At 41.1% G+C, this 17,683-nt stretch overlaps 1 protein-coding gene across 1 annotated transcript in view; it reads left to right on the top strand.

The window, feature by feature from the left end:
- astn2 (astrotactin 2) overlaps window positions 1-17,683 on the top strand; it is a gene marked incomplete at both ends in the record, with an annotated part of 625,858 nt that overhangs the window by 477,455 nt on the left and 130,720 nt on the right. The window contains 3 exons of the mRNA XM_080420257.1: window positions 1,501-1,625; window positions 10,148-10,252; window positions 13,866-14,045. Of these exons, the coding sequence (XP_080276383.1) occupies window positions 1,501-1,625; window positions 10,148-10,252; window positions 13,866-14,045 (410 nt within the window). The remainder of the gene's footprint in view (window positions 1-1,500; window positions 1,626-10,147; window positions 10,253-13,865; window positions 14,046-17,683) is intronic.

The raw sequence follows: 17,683 nt of genomic DNA, 5'->3' as shown, positions 1-17,683 counted from the left end.
ATCCATATCGCCTGTTCTCTCATAGTTTAATGTTAACAGCCGATTGATATGTAACCAATCTCATGCGCACTGCTGTTAAATACCAAAACACTCGCCCCAAAACACAGTCGCCCCGGGCAAATCCGCCGGTAGGCTATTCACCTGGCATTCTTAAACGTAACCTCAGTAAACTAGCCTACTATGCCTAAACCTAACCTTATTTCTAAACGTAACCTCAGTAAAACGGTGCCAAAACCTAACCTTATTCCTAAACTTAACCTCAGTAAAACTATGCCTAACCCTACACTTATTTCTAACCTTATCCTCAAGTAAAACGAATACAAGACTAGAAAAAGTGCTCCTCGGAGCACAGGTCTCCGCCAGGTCAGGTACGTTATTCTGGCCTCCTGGTGGCGCTATGATAGGCCAATGTGAAAAGGGTGCCAACCGTGCCATTTATTCTTGCATTGACACTGCATTCATGATTTGAGGCATTTTGTTCCAAAAATGTGTTTTGCTAAATTAGACCTGCTGGTGGCGCTATAACAGGCCAATGTGAGAAGGGTGGCATTTCTTCCTCGGCCTAGTGGGAATGTGCGTGTGAAATTTCACGGAAAGCGCAAGCTGTGTGTATACTTTGAGGCTTTTTGTTCAAAACGGACCAATCCTGCAAACTTTGGAAGCCAACCTTAGGCAATGAGGATGGAATATGGGAAATTGGACAGAGCCGTGTTGATCACATGACTATAGAGATACTGTGTACTGATTTGCATGACGTTTGGATAAAATTTGTAGGAGTAATATAAAAAAATGGGTTTTGCACAAATCAGCCTCCTGGTGGCGCTATAACAGGCCCATGTGAAATACTTGGGGCAGAAGTTCTGAATTGGCATCCAGGGAGTGTGTGTGCACAGTTTCGGAGCGACCGGGCCAACGGTGCCGGAGATTAGCTGGTGACAGACGGACACACACACACACGGACGGACAGGGGGTAAAACATACTCTCTCGCCATGCCTTCGGCCTGGCGGAGACAATAACAGTAAGAAGCACCATAAATAAAGAACAACAGTATACAAGAGTATACACCTGCTATGTTGCACTATGCAGAAAAAAACACCAGGTTATAGTGTCCTCAGAAACACAATGCAAAGATAAGTGACAGTGTCCACACAGTGCAATGAGTACAATAACTATCTCGGTGTAATCAGAGATCAGAGTCCTTGGTACATCTTTTATTCCAAGTCATGTGACAGTTGAGCGAGGCAGAGTGACCAACGTGTGTCTCGTTGTAAATCCTGCAAATCCTGCATTTATTTTTATTTTTATAGCAAATCTGCTATTTCTTTTTCGTGAAAATGTGTGCAAATCTTTGAATATATACGTATATATTTTTTAAAGCAAACATTTTTAACTCAAATCTTTGCCTCTGGGGGTCCCTGGAACAACATATTTTGAGACGGGTGTCCACGTGTAACTAAATCTTTCTTTCCTCCTTATTCCCTTATCTCCCTGTTTCACAGAGACAACAACTTCATCAAGGACTTCCCCCAGCTGGCCGATGGGCTCGCGGTCATCCCCCTGCCCGTAGAGGAGCAGTGTCGAGGGGTTCTGTCCGAGCCCCTGCCCAACCTGCAGCTCCTCACAGGTGTGTGTGTGTGTGTGTGTGTGTGTGTGTGTGTGTGTGTGTGTGTGTGTGTGTGTGTGTGTGTGTGTGTGTGTGTGTGTGTGTGTGTGTGTGTGTGTGTGTGTGTGTGTGTGTGTGTGTGTGTGTGTGTGTGTGTGTGTGTGTGTGTGTAACAGTATTCTGTTGGGCAGAAACCTTGTATCTCCATATTTCAACTTTTTATGTTTTTTTCCCTGTAAATTAATGCCCTACTACTTTGTCATACTACAATGTCACACAAAAGTAGCAAAACTACAAGCTCACAAAGTGAAAGTGGTTTATGCAAACTGTGTCTGTGGGTTTTATAAATATTGAACCATCCAATATGTGAATTCATAAAAACTACTAGGGTTGTAGTACTCGAGACCGGTCTCGAGTCCGCATTTTGATTTACTCGGTCTCGTCTCGGTCTCGCCCATGATTTGACTCGGTCTTGACTCGGTCTCGGACTAAGGGACTCGGGACTCTACCCCCACCGAGTCCACTCGAGTCCAAGTCACTACAATGCAATGAAATAATTGTATTAACCCCATATTATGAGGAGCCCCTATAAGAGAGCTGTCTGGTACTTATGGACAGCTATCAAATAATAATACATTTTAAAAAAGTGGTCTCGGTCTCGACTCGGTCTCGCCTCCTGTCGGTCTCCTCTCGGACTCGACCCCCTCCCTAGCCTTCCGGACTCGGTCTTGACTCGGACTCGCCCCCCCCTCGGACTTGGTCTTGACTCGGACTCGCCCCCCCTCGGACTTGGTCTTGACTTGGACTCGCCTAAGGTGGTCTCGACTACAACCCAGAACACAGGTTATTTTTTTCCTATTTTCCGACATAAGGTTTCCACCGACAGGGACGATGTGTACATTTACATTTGTCACTTCCCAGAGCTACTGTTTACACATCAGAAAGAATCCTCAGTGTTAAATTAACACTAGTTAGTTTGGCATACTTTCATCATGTGTTGTTTTCAATGATCAAAGAGGCTACAGTAAAGAGTTAAATGACATTTCCTAGGTGCTCTCTTTTTATACGATTTATTATCTTTTTGCATGGAGGGAGGCTCTAATCGAGTCTATGCATATTCATGGCATAAAGGAAGAGACATTTTCATGCTAGCACATATATCTATTTAATGGCACCAGACCATGGAAGAAAACATTTACTGTAAAAGATATCCTAAATTGACTAGCGTTGCCCTCCAGCAGACTACTCAATAAATTGTGTTATAATGCATTCCTATAATTACTATGGACTCCTACATCATCACTATCATTGAATAATATATGTACAGTATGCCAGCTTGAAGGCTGACTGTCATCTGAAGGTTGATGCATCTCACCACAGGAAGCTGTTAAGCGCATTGTGACATTGCAGCAAAACACTCATCAGCTGCGGATGAATGGGGAAAACATGACAGTCCTAGTACAACTTAAAGGTTCACGCCCACTCAGTGGTGGACAAAGTATAAATACTCAAGTAAATACTCGATTTACGATATGATACTAGATTGGTTATTATTGTCTCCGCCAGGCCGAAAGGCATGGCGAGAGAGTATGTTTTGCACCCTGTCCGTCCGACCGCCTGTGTGTCCGTCCGTGTGTCCGTCCGTGTGTCCGTCCGTGTGTCCTGTCCGTCCGTTAGCAGCTAATCTCCGGCACCGTTGGCCCGGTCGCTGCGAAACTGTGCACACACACTCCATCGATGCCAATTCAGAACCTCTGCCCCAAATTTTTCACATGGGCCTGTTATAGCGCCACCAGGAGGTCGATTTGTGCAAAACCCTTTTTTTTTTATATTACTCCTACAGATTTGATCCAAACGTCATGCACAGTATCTCTATAGTCATGTGATCAACCCGGATCTGTCCGATTTTCCATATTCCATCCCCATTGGCTAAGGTTGGCTTCCAAAGTTTGCAGGATTGGTCCGTTTTGAACAAAATGCCTCAAAGGAGGCCACAATAACGTACCTGACCAGGGGCGCTGGAAGTCATTTATTCCAAGGGGGGCTGGGCTTGGCGGGGGACTCCGCACGCCGGCGAAGCGCGCGTGCGCGTTTTTTTTTTCTTCACATTTCCCCAAAAAATGTTTCACCTTTTTCAATTTTTTCACCTTTTTCAACAAAAATATTATTCCCCAAAGTTAAATACATCATTGTTTTAATATATAAGTGTGTATATAGACTTTATATATTTGTTTAACAACACATTGAATGCCAGTCGCGTAGATCTACGCGAACCTATTTAAAGCCGCAGCGTGCCAGTCGCGTAGATCTACGCGAACCGCCGATTCCCATTGAAATTGCCCCAGGTGCACTTTCCGAATTTTTTTGATCCATTTCCGTTTCTGGTTTCCGGTCGGAAACAGAATTATTCGGGTTCCGTTTTTTTCGATCGTATCCGCTTCCTGTCTGGGATCCTGTTTAAAACTCGATTTTCTCGGTTGTTGTTTTTCTCCTCGCTGATCACTGTTTAGCGTTGATCCACTGTATCTTCAATATGGCGGCTCGGATTTGGAAACTATTTTCGCTGGCCGTTTCTCACAGATCCGCTGTGTGTTTAGAACCAAATGACTTTTAAAATGCACTTTTAACTTATTTAGCGAGGTCTGTGGCGACATGAAAAAAACAAAAAAACAACAATAAAACGCTGGCACTGGTGAGTACATTATGAGATTAAACTCTGGCATGGAATGTGTTAATTTACAAAAAAAAAAAACTATTATTTTTCCATTTTTTTTCTTTCTCTTCCCCACCACCAGGGGTGCTGCAGCACCCTCAGCACCCCACTTCCAGCGTCCCTGTACCTGACCTGGCGGAGACCTGTGCTCCGAAGAGCACTTTTTCTAGTTTTGCTTGTGGTTTAACCCAGTAAAATCGGGAAGGCATCTGTGCCATTTTAGATTTTAACCACTTTAACCATTATTTTATACTTTGACTATTCAAAAATAGCAGATATAAAAGCTCATAGTGCGTCATTTCGTGCTGCGCTATGAGCTTGCAGATCTACTATTTTCAAAAAATCGTGATTTTTTTGCAAATCTTTGAATATATATATATTTTTTTAAGCACATTTTTTAACCAAGATCTTTGTTTCTGGGGTCCCTGGGAAAAAAATCTGAGATGGGGGGGTCCGTAAACCAAATACATATCATTTTGGGGGTCCTTGACTACTGAATAAGTATTCAGACATTTTCCTCTACACCCAATCTCTTAGCTGAACATTATTCACAGATATATCCATCCACAGCATTTTCACAGAATATCCGCGCGCCCAGAATAGGGACGACGGTTGTCAGAAGCGGACTAATCCAAAGATATGACATTGAGAGTATAGCATTTCCTTTAACCAAAGTTCTTTTTTTTTCTTGTCAACGGCGCCTTTGTGTATCTGTTTCATAACATTCAGCAGTCTGAGGCCATATCAGCATTCCTCAGGATGGCACACACATGTCTGATTCAATTACAACAAATGACCAAAATATTGTTTAGTAGCAAAAAAATGCCGACGCAGCAAGTCTGCACTTTGTGCTGCTTTTGTTGCTGAGGCAGAGTTACCACTACAACGGTACAGCAACAGCAGCATCGTGTGGTGGATCGGATTGGACCGGCTGGGATGATACGGTCCTGTCACCATGTATTCCACTGCCCATTAATTCATGGAGATATATCATATCGCCACCCCACTGACAGTGGTCACATAATAGGGAGGAAGTCAGGACAGTCCTGATGTTATGAACATTTATTTGACAGTACGGAGGTGCTGTCAGGATACCCTTTGTCCCCATAATAACTAGCATGCTCTCTCTCCTCCGCCCTCCTTGGTCTTGTCGACGTTGTGTTCTCCTGGCACCAGAGTGCCAGCAGTGGCGGAAAGTACTCACATTTTTTACTTAAGTAAAAGTATCAATACTGCAAGGTATATATTCTGTTACAAGTAGAAGTCCTGTATTCAAAATGTACTTGAGTAAAAGTACAAAAGTATTGGTATCAAAATATACTTAAAGTACAAAAGTAAAAGTACACATTATGCAGAATGTCCCTTTTCACAGGTTTTCAAATGTGTTTTCAAATGTAATCTTTTGAAAAGCAGATCTACAAGCTCACAATGTGGCTATTTTCAAATGGTATACGACTTCTATAGACGTCAATGGCAGTCAACGTGTTAAGATTTGTGGTGAAGCTAAATCAAATCTAACTATCAAACACATGAATAAATAAATAACCAACATACTGTAAATGCATGGTATAACTATAACGAGCATCTATCAAATCAAATGTGACAAGAAGTGATACAAGGAGAGAAGAGTGCCGGGGGGGGGGGGGGGGGGGGGGGGGGGGTGAGGTGGGGTCTGAAGAGGTGAGTTTTAAGAGATTACGGCGGAAAATAGGGAGTTCATCTGCAGTTCTGACTGCAATGGGGCGTTTATTCCACAGCTCGGGAGTCAGGAGGGAGAAGAGTCTAGGATGTGTGTGAGTGTTGGCCAGGGTTGCTTTAGGGAAGGTTCAAACAGACTTCCTGTGTTATAGCTGCTCTAAAAAGTCTGTCTGTGTAGAACAGTGTGTATTTTAGTCTTTTCATCCAGGGTAGGTTTTGCTGAGCACGAAGAATCTTTTTTCAGCAACGAACGACCTGCTTCGCACTCTTTATGCCTAATTTATACTCGGCCCTATACAACAGTGTCCCGCCGTGCTGAAAATAGCAGATTTACAAGCTTGCAACGCGTCGACACATTGTGAGCTTGTTGATGGGATATTTTTGTACAAATCAGGCATTGCCATCTTTGCTTATTTGACTTAATTGGGCTTGTTTTTCTGTACAGTCACTTCTAAAGTGTATTGTTGCTTGTTTGTGTTTGCTTCAGTTTAATCACTTTAAGTGAGTTAGTTATAATGGAAAAGCTAAGAATCTCAACTTTGAAAATTGTTGTGACATCTATATTGAAGAGTGGTGGAAAAAGTAAAGTAAAAGTATGCAATGTAGAAACACCAAGTAAACTCATTATTATATATTATATATATATATACATTATATATATATATATTATATATTATATATACTCATTATGCAGTATTATGCAGTATTATCCAAGGTATCATATTGTATAAAATGTATTAAAATATTTTGAAAATAGCAGATCTACAACCTCACAACTGTTGTGAGCTTGTAGATCGGCTGAAGTGGTTAATGCATGTTTTGTAATAATAATTCAAATCTACAAAGTAACAACCGTGGTAACAATAAAGTTTTCAAATAATTGTAGTGGAGTAAACACACACGCACGTGTGCACACACACACACACACACACACACACACACACACACACACACACACACACACACACACACACACACACACACACACACACACACACACACACACACACACACACACACATGCATGCACAGTCTTGTAAATCCAGACACTCCGCCTCCCATTATAAACCCACTGTTTCAAAGCCAGCCTGCAGGAGCTTTAGCCACTGTGACATTTTAGCTTTGGAGGCCAGACCCTCACCTTGAACTCCCTAATCCCTCCATTAGCTGGATTGGCTCCAGTACTTTGGTCTACAGTGTACCTTAGAGCTCCTCCTCTGGGGGATTCATCAGGCCTTTTCAGGAGGAAACAACACACGTACGCACGCACATACACACGCACGGTCGCACACACGCGTGCATGCATGGTCGCAGACTCACAGAGTCACCATTTTAGTATGGAGTCTGGTCTCTAATGTTTTATTCTTTATTTAATTGTATTCTCATTTGTTTTGATTCTGCTCTGACACTTGCTCTTCTTCTTTGCTGTAGCCTTTACCTCCTGTGTTTCATTAACTGCTGTTGCTGCGATGGCACCTGAATCCCCCCATGGGGATTGAATGCTGCTTGTTAAGCGACTTAAGGGCTTGATAGTAAGAGATTGATCATTCATTTGAATCAGCTGTGTGGAGGGAGATCTGAAACATGTAGGCTATAAGTCATAATCCTGCTTACATTAATAACCTTCCACAGAATTGCAGTTGCAATTGCAACATGAACAGCCCACCGTCAACAGCTATCTTCATTGCGTGTGTCTTGTGTGATGTCACTGCATGCGGCCACTTAACGCCACCGACACCTTCACAACCACCAGTGGCGGAAAGTAACGGCAGGCTAATATGACCCTTTTTGATTCCTGTCAGGTTGTGTTCCCACTTCCCACATTATTATTGACCACCTAACTCCCCAAAATATTTGTTACCACAAAACAACCACTTCCAGACATCCCACCTTGGAAAGATATATGAACTTTTAATATTTTTAATATATTCCACATATTTGTTTAACATATATGGATAAATATGAGCTATATATGACACATATATTTCCTATAAATCCACATATATGAACCTGAATATGGCATTTATGCAGCATTATTCTGCATATATTTGCCATATATTGGCATATTATGTTCATATATTTAGTAGGCGGGCTTTAGACCAGATCCGGCATTTGCGGGAGATTTATTACCACTCGTGGGTGTCCGGGAGCAGACGCTGATTTCCGGGAGACTCCCGCAACTTTCGGGAGAGGTGGGATGTAAGCATTTCTCTCGTGAGGACCAGGGAAATTGTCCTCGCAACGTCTGTTTCTCAAATTCTACTATACTTGTGGGGACATTTGGGCCTCACTGTAATTACAAGAACACACACACACACACACACACACACACACACACACACACACACACACACACACACACACACACACACACACACACACATACACAAGTATACACTCCAGCCATGCCTCTCATCATGTCTCAGGCACGAACCCAACATGAGTGCTTGAGCACAACATACACCCTCTCCATAAGAGCTCATTTTAAGTGGCCATTTATTTGTTATTGTTTCTTGCTCTCCAGTTTTGTTTTAACCCATTAAGACCGCGAACGCATCTGTGTGTCATTTTTAGATTCCTTTGGCTGATAGCAGATATACAAGATATACAAGCTCATAGCACGGCACCGAGTGCCGCGCTATGAGCTTGTAGATCTGCTATTTTAGAAAAATCGTGAAAATTTGTGCAGATCTTTGAATATATATATTTTTTATTTTTTAAAGCGAACACTTGTAACTCAAATCTTCTGGGGGATTCTATTCTACAAATGTCTTCTAAATCCTAACCCTTTTTTTTAAGGTATGTTGCTATATACAGTATCTCAGTGGTTGGGACTGTGAAGGACCCCCAAAATGAGTATTTGACCGGGGACTCACATCTGAAAATAATTTGTTCCAGGGACCCCCCAGAAGCAAAGATTTGAGTTAAAAATGTAGATATAATAATATCGATTGCACACATTTTCACGATTTCTTTCCAAAAAAATTGCAGATATACAAGCTCATAGTGCGGCACTCGGTGCCGCACTATGAGCTTGTATATCTGCTATTTTTGAATAGCCCAAAGAAATCGTGAAATGACACACGGATGCGTTCCCGTTCTTAACGGGTTAATGGCTTTTGAGTTTAGACTTGTATGAAAGTTTCGTAATTGAATTACAGGCCCGAGACAATATTGCTCCGGCTTTTAATGTCAGCAATCCAGTTGGAGTGCTTACCTGTGCCATCTGTCTGCCATTGATCAAAAAGCACGGTGGGGGGAATTAAAGGATGACATATGGCCGGTGTGTGTGAAAGGCAATGAAGTTTTGATAAAGCACATGGCTCTCAAAGTGGCGGCCGCGGCCCCCCCCAAGGGGGGCGCCAGGGGGCGCCAGTTGGAAATGGAGAGGATGAGCGTCACGGAAAAAAAAGTTTTATTTGGGAACTTCCTGTGATAAAGGATCGAGCTGGAATGACTTGTCCAAACCAAATGATCAGGAACGTTCAGAAATATTTGATTTTGAGTTTTCTTGCATGAAACTGCTACAGTATCCATGACCATGACCCACAAAAAAAACTATAATTTATTTCATTTTAAAGGTAGGGTAAGTGATATGTTTTGGTTAAAACAAAAAGCGTTATGTTACAAGGTTAAAGCACTATATTCTGATAGTAATCATGTTTATGGAGTGTTTGTTCAGTCACAGGGGTCTCCCTGTCTCTCCAGCTCTTTAATAAACTCAGGTAGGTGACAACATTTCAGCCAATCAGGAGAGAGCACCCAATTATCAGCTTAATTTTGATAGTGATCCAGTTCCAATTGTGTCTGCTCATATCTTTGTGTCACCACTTCAAATTTCACTTTTTTAATCTGTATCCTGACTGAGTTCTCTATCCTGGTAGTTTAATAAAGAGCTGGAAAGACATGGAGACTCCTGTTACTGAACAAACACTCTAGTCTATAGCAATGAGTACTATCAGTATATTATTTTAGCCAAAGAAAATCACTTACACTACCTTTAAATTACTTGAAGATTTCTTTAACCAATGTGTATGTTTTCTCTCTCTCTCTCTCTCTCTCTCTCTCTCTCTCTCTCTCTCTCTCTCTCTCTCTCTCTCTCTCTCTCTCTCTCTCTCTCTGTGTGTTATAGGGGATGCACAGTTCAATGAAGCCATGGGCTACCCCATGGTACAGCAGTGGAGAGTGAGGAGCAACCTGTACAAAGTCAAACTCAGCTCCATCACCTTGTCCACAGGTAGGACGCAGCCTATTAAGTATTATTCCATTCATGTTCATGGACGCTTTGATGACCATTGCCCTGCATTCACAATGCTTCTTACTGAATGCAAGCCCAGTGCATTCAGTTGCAAAGTGAATTTGGTACACTAGACTAGTAGTTAGTTACATGAAGGAATCTTCACCCTGTATTGATATTAGGGTCAGCCACCTTTAAACCCCAGCATTCGTATTATGGGGAAAGCTTTCGCTGAAAACAACAGATCGACAAGCTGTGTAGAACGTGACGCGTTGTGAGCTTGTCAATCTGCTGTTTTCTGCAATAACAGAAAACAGCAAATACACTAGCATAGAGCCCTGGGGTACTCTGCTCAACCATATCATCCAATCATCATCATCCAATAATTCTACAAAGCTCTGTGCGTCTGTCTGTGCGTCCCCAAAATCTCTTCTGCCCGGTTCTCCTCAGTGGCTGGAGCAATTTTGATCTGCATTTGCACACAGCCATTGACCATTAACATGTGCACGAAACAGGCGAAGGCTGTTTTTCGCTTTCCCCAAATGTCAGCTGTTTATTCACGTTTTTTGTGTTCGCTGGCTCCCGGGTTGCCAATTCATGTGCGTGAAACAAGCACTGGTGTTGCCACATCCGTGAAACAAGCGAACCATCCGTGAAACGAGCGGACCATGACGCACTGTGGGTGCTCATATCCCCGACGTGTATGGTCTAGTGGGGTTTAAGTGGTTAAGTGCAGTACTCAAGTGCATTACTCAAGGTGTACTCTACACCCTTGGTAAAATTGTCATTTGTCCAACTAAATGTAAGGTATCTAACATGGGCCAACCAAACCAAAGTGAGCATGTAGAGAACACACTAGGGCCCTGCATGATATATTTATTATACTCCACAGTCCACTCACGGAATGGAAACCTAAACCTGCATTTTTCAACTAAATTGTTTCTGCAGTTTTTTTTTTAAAACAACAAAAACATACCAAAGAAATATGAGTCTTAAAACACAGAGTATACATCAAAGACAATGATGCTATAGGGAGATGTTAAAGATATGGAAGGGGGAGTGTAATGTAGCCATTGTGTTGTTTATTATAGGGAGGACAATAAAGCAGAGAGCTGAGGGTACAGTCAGGGAGTGCTGTGCTGTGGGCCCAAACAAATACATTAAAGTCTATCTTATCTTATCTAATGAGAAACATCTTCCATTTTCCACGTTTTTGCACATTGTTCTCGATGAGGAATGGAATAAGCACTCAGTGGGTGAATTACATTAAAATCATGATCAGCAATGTGAAAACTGATTTATGTTTTCTCATATTCTTCAGCGGGGACCTCAGTAATTGAACTGAACTGAATAGACTTGTACGGTCTTCCGTCTGCAATACGCTTGCAAACTTATACGACAACATTGTGCTCTATTCCCCAGGGCTATTATACACAGTACAGGGCCGCCCTCTTGTTTTCGCTCTGCACTAAATATCCTATACCCCAGAATAGGGAGGAATCAGTCAACCTTGTAAAACATCTTTAGAGTTTGATATGTCTTTGAAATATATATTTATTTCATTCTAATTTGAGTGGTGCTATTAATCATGCAGGACTGTCTGCATGATTAATAGTAGTTTTTAGTTTTCTTTCTTCTTCTTTTTTTTGGCAGGGCAGTAACAAAGAATATTAAAAGTCATAGCAAGATAATCAGTTCACACTGGAGATAAGGTTACTGCTGAAAAAATACATACATCTATAAATAAAATGTAAATGTAAATGTATCCAATCTGTAATATCCAATATAACTTATTATACAATTGGGGTGGTTGTGTTTTGTCTCCCTGCTCTTCTATAGAGATTGTGTCGAAGGTCATGTCTCACCTAGACACAGGTCACAGGTCAGACACGAATGTTGACCTGAAGGTCAAGATTAATTTTATCCCCTGACCAAGCATTAGCTCAATGATAATAAAAAAAGGAAGAAAACTGCACTTAAACCTGGTTCAAATATGGGGTAGAAGAAGAAAGTTACATAGTGCAGCTTTAAGGATAAACTTGAGATTAAGAGGACAAATATTAAGAAATCTCGACGTGAGTGATTTAGAATTATTACCGCTCCCAGACAGCCGACTATCAGTGCTGGCTCTTTTCAGACCCGCTCAGCAGTTCATAAACCAAATTGGACTCGATAAAAGTGTCATCAGCTGAAATTAAATCTATTTGGGTGTACAGTAGGTGATTGGTGTGTCTGTGCAGAGGACCTAACAACACACACAGGAATACTGCTCGTTTAAAGAGCCGTAAGGTACCAATGATAAAACCCCTCAATAATCATTAAACAGAATCCCAAGGCAAAACCAAACATAAAATGTTCCGTTTAGTCTGTTCTGATGCTATAAAGAAGACGTTTGGGGGAAGGCATACTACCTGCGTACCTGTGTTTATGATTATTCTTAAAGGTTATTTACTGCAGAGGTATAGTTGATCTCATACACTACATTCATGCTATTGGATAAAGGTAAACATTGTATTGTGTTTGTCTGTGTGGGCTTGTGCTCTGGTGCCCTCTAGTGGCCAACTGCCACAGCTGGGGTTACTAACCTGGCGATGACCTGATGGTCTGGTGGTGACATGCCAAAACAGCAGTGGTACTCGCATGTTTTACTTGAGTAAAAGTATCAATACCACCATGTAAAGATACTCTTTTACAAGTAAAAGTCCGGTATTCCAAATTGACTTGAGTAAAAGTACAAAAGCTGTAATATAGCCAAAATTTCTAAAATGACACAGATGCTTTCCCGGTTTTAATGGGTTAATAATCTACATCTGCAAAGTGACTAGGACAATATACTGAAGTACTAAAAGTACTCATTATGCACAATTTCCCATTTCACAAGTTTCCAAATGTATAAAAACCCTTTTTTATACACAGATTTACAAGTGAGCTTGTAAATCGGCTATGTTCAAATAGCCATAGTTGAAGTGGTTACGGTATGTTTTACAAAGTAAGGGGAAGAGCAGGTTTTTTTTTTTTTTTTAAGAAAGCTAGAAGAAGCCCTGCCTTTGAGAAGAGAGTGGGGAATAACAAAAAAGGTGGATTTCTCTTGGACATATCCATAGAGAGGTCTTGCATGTCCTGGGCTTTGTTCTATAAAATATAAATGGCCTAATATGAATCATCTATCACCAGTGGGTTTTTTTCCCTCCTTTTTTTCTGGAACGGAATGACTTAACTTCCACATCTTTATTTTGAAAGCGATCACACGTTCACACAACAAGACAAAAACAGCACAAGCTTGACTAACCTTAAAGGGATAGTTCACCCCCCCAAAAATCATTTGATGACCAGCGGACCGGTAGGCAGCGGTTTCGGCAGGAGAGACAAAGGAGACTCTTTGTGTCTCATACCGGAACCGCTGCCGGTCATCAAATTATTGGCTTAGGAATGCGACAAAAACTAAAAAATATCCATAATTCAAGTCTCCGTGGGGTGACTAATCAATAGAAAAAAAGTCATTTTGGGATGTCCAGCTAACCCCTTACTCCCTTCCTTTTTCTGATAAAAAATAACAAAAAAATCTCTGTATTCTTCTTCTTCTCTCATCGTCTCCTCCATGGACCCCCGGCAGGCTTCTCTAAGGTGCTGAAGACCTTGTCGGCGGAGAGCACCCGGGAGGAGCTGCTGGCCTTCCTGCAGCAGTACGGCAGCCACTACGTGTCCGAGGCGCTCTACGGCTCCGAGCTCAGCTGCAACGTCTACTTCCCCAGCAAGAAGGCCCAGCAGCAGCTCTGGCTGCAGTACCAGAAAGGTGAGCGAGCTGCCGTTGCTGCAAAGCACGTGTGGAAGCACTGTCGGGTGGAATACCTTGTATGTCCAAAACTTTATCCTTAAAAAAAATAGTTTTTTTATCCTACAATTTTTTTTCACCCAGTGCCAATTGCCTATGTAATCCTGGGCGCTACTCTCCCTCTGCCAGCCTGGGGAGAGCCCAGAACTGAGCTCATGTCTAAAACTTTATCCTTATCCTCTCCTTTTCTTTTTGCCATTAAAATATATATTTTTCAAGCTCACAACGTGTCGCGATGCGACGCGTTTGTGAGCTTGTAGATCTGCAATTTTTTCACTAGAGTTCTCAAATTCTGCCCGAACCTGACCCTACCCGACCCGACATTTTCGGGCCCGGTTAGTGGATGCGTTGGATGCAGCTCAAAGTGAACTTTACTCAGGTATCTAGTTCGTCGCCGTACGACCTTCCTAGCCCGTGTTATTAAAAAAAAGACTGGCGAACATGGCCAGAACTCAAACATCGTAAATCGGCTAATCTTTTGGCCAGTACATCTGGAACGGAAGGTCCAATTTGCTTTTTAAAAACGTTTTGTCCTGCATTCAAAATTGTACTCGAGATTAAGTCCAAAAGGAATTGGCATCAAAATGTACAGTACTTAAAATACCAACGCAAAAGTAGTCATTATGCAGAATGGGCTATTTCACAACGTACAACATATTTAATAATGCATTAATGTTCATCACTTTAACGTTGCTGCTGGCAACGGTGGGGCTGATTTTAGTTACTTTATGTGCTGTTGGGTAGCCTAACCTATAATAATACATCACTGTATTTTGTATTAATCCATTAAGACCTGAGGCCGATTCTACAAATGCCTTCTAAATCAGTAGTTCTCAAATGTTTTTGTGCCAAGGACCCCCAACATTATATGTATTTTGCCGCTGACCCCCCCATCTGAAAGGTTTTGTGTTAAAAAACAAAATTTGATGACCAGCGGAGTCTCTAGTAGGACACTCAAAGAGTCTATTGACCGATGACCCCTTCATCAAATTATTGGCTGAGGAATGCGACAATAACAAAACAATCTCCATGAATTCAAGGCTTCATGGGGTGTGTAATTGATTGAAAATAAGTATTTTTTTGGGTGAACTACTCCTTTAAGGGGGTTAACTGTGTTTAACTCTGTATTGGTGTGGAAACATGAGTCAAGTTATAGTTTACTAGTTCACCATCACTAGCTAAAAAACTAAAATAACCCCAGAACAAAATACACCAGAGACAGTGGAAGCAGGCCATTTGCAACTGAATACAATAACAAAGAAGGATGATGAACAGGTACACTGGTGTTTTTCTTCTGCATTTCCCCAAAATCAATAAAACAGCCACATTTAATTATTTGCTTCCTTCTTCAAATCACTTCCTCTTTAAGAAGCTGCATTCATTTATCTTAATACCAGCTGTGAATGATTTCACTGGAGAATGATATAATGTAAGGTGAACACTAGGCTCTACTATTAACCATTATTACACGGCTTGGTTGAATGCTTGATTCTGATTGTCAATCACTGAATTCAGCTGTGTGTTATTTCTGAAGAATGACCGATGAGCTCTACAATCAGAGCACCTGCTGCGCTGCTTGATTTGATGATGTATCCAACATCACAGCCATCTAAACAAACACAATGTCATTTACGGCTAAACATTGCTCTCAAGAATGTTTTTGAAAACATTTGAAGGGAGAAATAGACAATGCAGTAACCGAAAATATATTCTATTTGATCAACACTTACTTGTTTTCCGAGGCTACCGTGTCCGCCCAGCGCGACACTTATGGAATACTTTCATAACCGTAAGCAAGGAAATATTCGTTTTGTTATTACTTTTGGGTCAATTTATTAATTCGATTTATTAAGTAGCCGTGTAATAAACGGGATAATTTCAGGATCATTAAAACCCCTCGGCTTTGCCTCTGGATTTAATCATCCTGTCGGGGATTATTTCTCAACAACGACCGGCGTGCCGTAAATTATCCCTTGCTTTTATACCCTCTACACTTAAACTCATAACAGTTGACCGGGGTTGGTTGTACTTGGTCCACTCCTTTTTTCCCCTTATGTGTGGTTAAAAGTGTTAGATCCACCAAAGTGAGAAAACCGCAAAAGGAAATGATACAATTAGCAAGGGAACACAAGCTTTATTTCTGTAATCAGACAGCAAGCTTATGAGACACATGTGATGCGTGTCTTGTACTATTACTGCTTGGTGAAACATGCTTACCGCTTGAGGTCAGTTGTCATTTAAAACACAGACGTGTACGTAATTAACTAGAGTCACGGCCGTAAATCACACTTAATGTAGTGATTACACATTTTCATCACTCGGTAGTGTAAAGTAACTAAGTACATTTACTCAAGTACATTTACTTAAGTACAATATTGAGGTACTTTTACAAGTATTTCCAATTTTCAGTACTTTTACTTCCACTCCACTACATCTCGGAGGCACATATTGTGCTTTTACTCCACTACAATTCAACTTTATTTACTAGTTACTTTGAAGATTTTGATTATTATTACAAAACATACATTAACCATTTCAGCCCTATATACATTTCGGCCATTTGAAAATAGCCGATCTACAAGCTCACAATCGCGTCGCGACGCATTGTGAGCTTGTAGATCTGCTATTTTCAAAAGATTTTTTATACATTTGAAAACATTGATACTTTTACTTAAGTAAAACATTTTAGTACTTTTTCCACCACTGTCATCACTATCTGTCTATGTGTGCAAATAGGCAATGCCAAAGCAGGGAATTTGCTCACAATGCCGTTGTACTCATGACACATGAACACGCACACAGTACATTTCCCCCAGTGATTTGAATGACGTTGACTGGCAGCTTTAGTGGCTAGAGTGAAACGAAACGTTTTGATCTTTGCCTGGTTTTGTACATTTGTAAATAGGCCTATAACCTTCTTTTTTTTTTTAAAGAGCTACTTCTTGGCAGACATGCCCCCTCTTTGATGTTTTATTGTGCAGGGTAAGAATGGTTTGTCTCTTCTATTAGCCCCCTTCAAGGGCTTAGTTTTTTTTCTTCTTTTACAGTAATGGCCTGGTTGGCACCCAAGGGGGTCACACAGTGCATAATTAATCATAAATATGTCTCAATGGAACACTATAACCAAGCATACTGTACATGGCGACAAAGGTAATTGATTGCTTTGCTCTGTAAATCAATCAAATAGTCATCTATCTCAGCGTTTCACAACCATATGGGCTGGGGACCCCCTGGTGGGACGTGAGGATATTGCAAGTGTCTCCCCAAAATAATTGATAATATAACATTAATTTAAATAATAATAATGTATTTTTTCTTTAGAACCTTGACATTTGTATGTTCATTGTGATACCGATAAATAGGAATGTATACTATACTTGATCCAAGCCGGAATACAATCGATTGATTGGTCAACGGATTTTCAAGTGGGCACTGATCCAGAAAAGGCCGAACTTTTGAACTAACTAAAATGAATATAGGTTCAAACGTGCAAAGAAAATAATAATAATATACAACTACAACAAACGTAGATCTTTATCGATGTTTATTGCACTCATTTTTAATCAACAATACAAACATGAAATGTGGACTCAGGGATT

This window comes from Gymnoscopelus braueri, assembly GCF_963280865.1.
Source record: "Gymnoscopelus braueri genome assembly, chromosome: 22".
Lineage (NCBI taxonomy): Eukaryota > Metazoa > Chordata > Actinopteri > Myctophiformes > Myctophidae > Gymnoscopelus > Gymnoscopelus braueri.
Note: the sequence above shows the minus strand (reverse complement) of the source record. Positions and strands in the feature narration are given on the sequence as shown.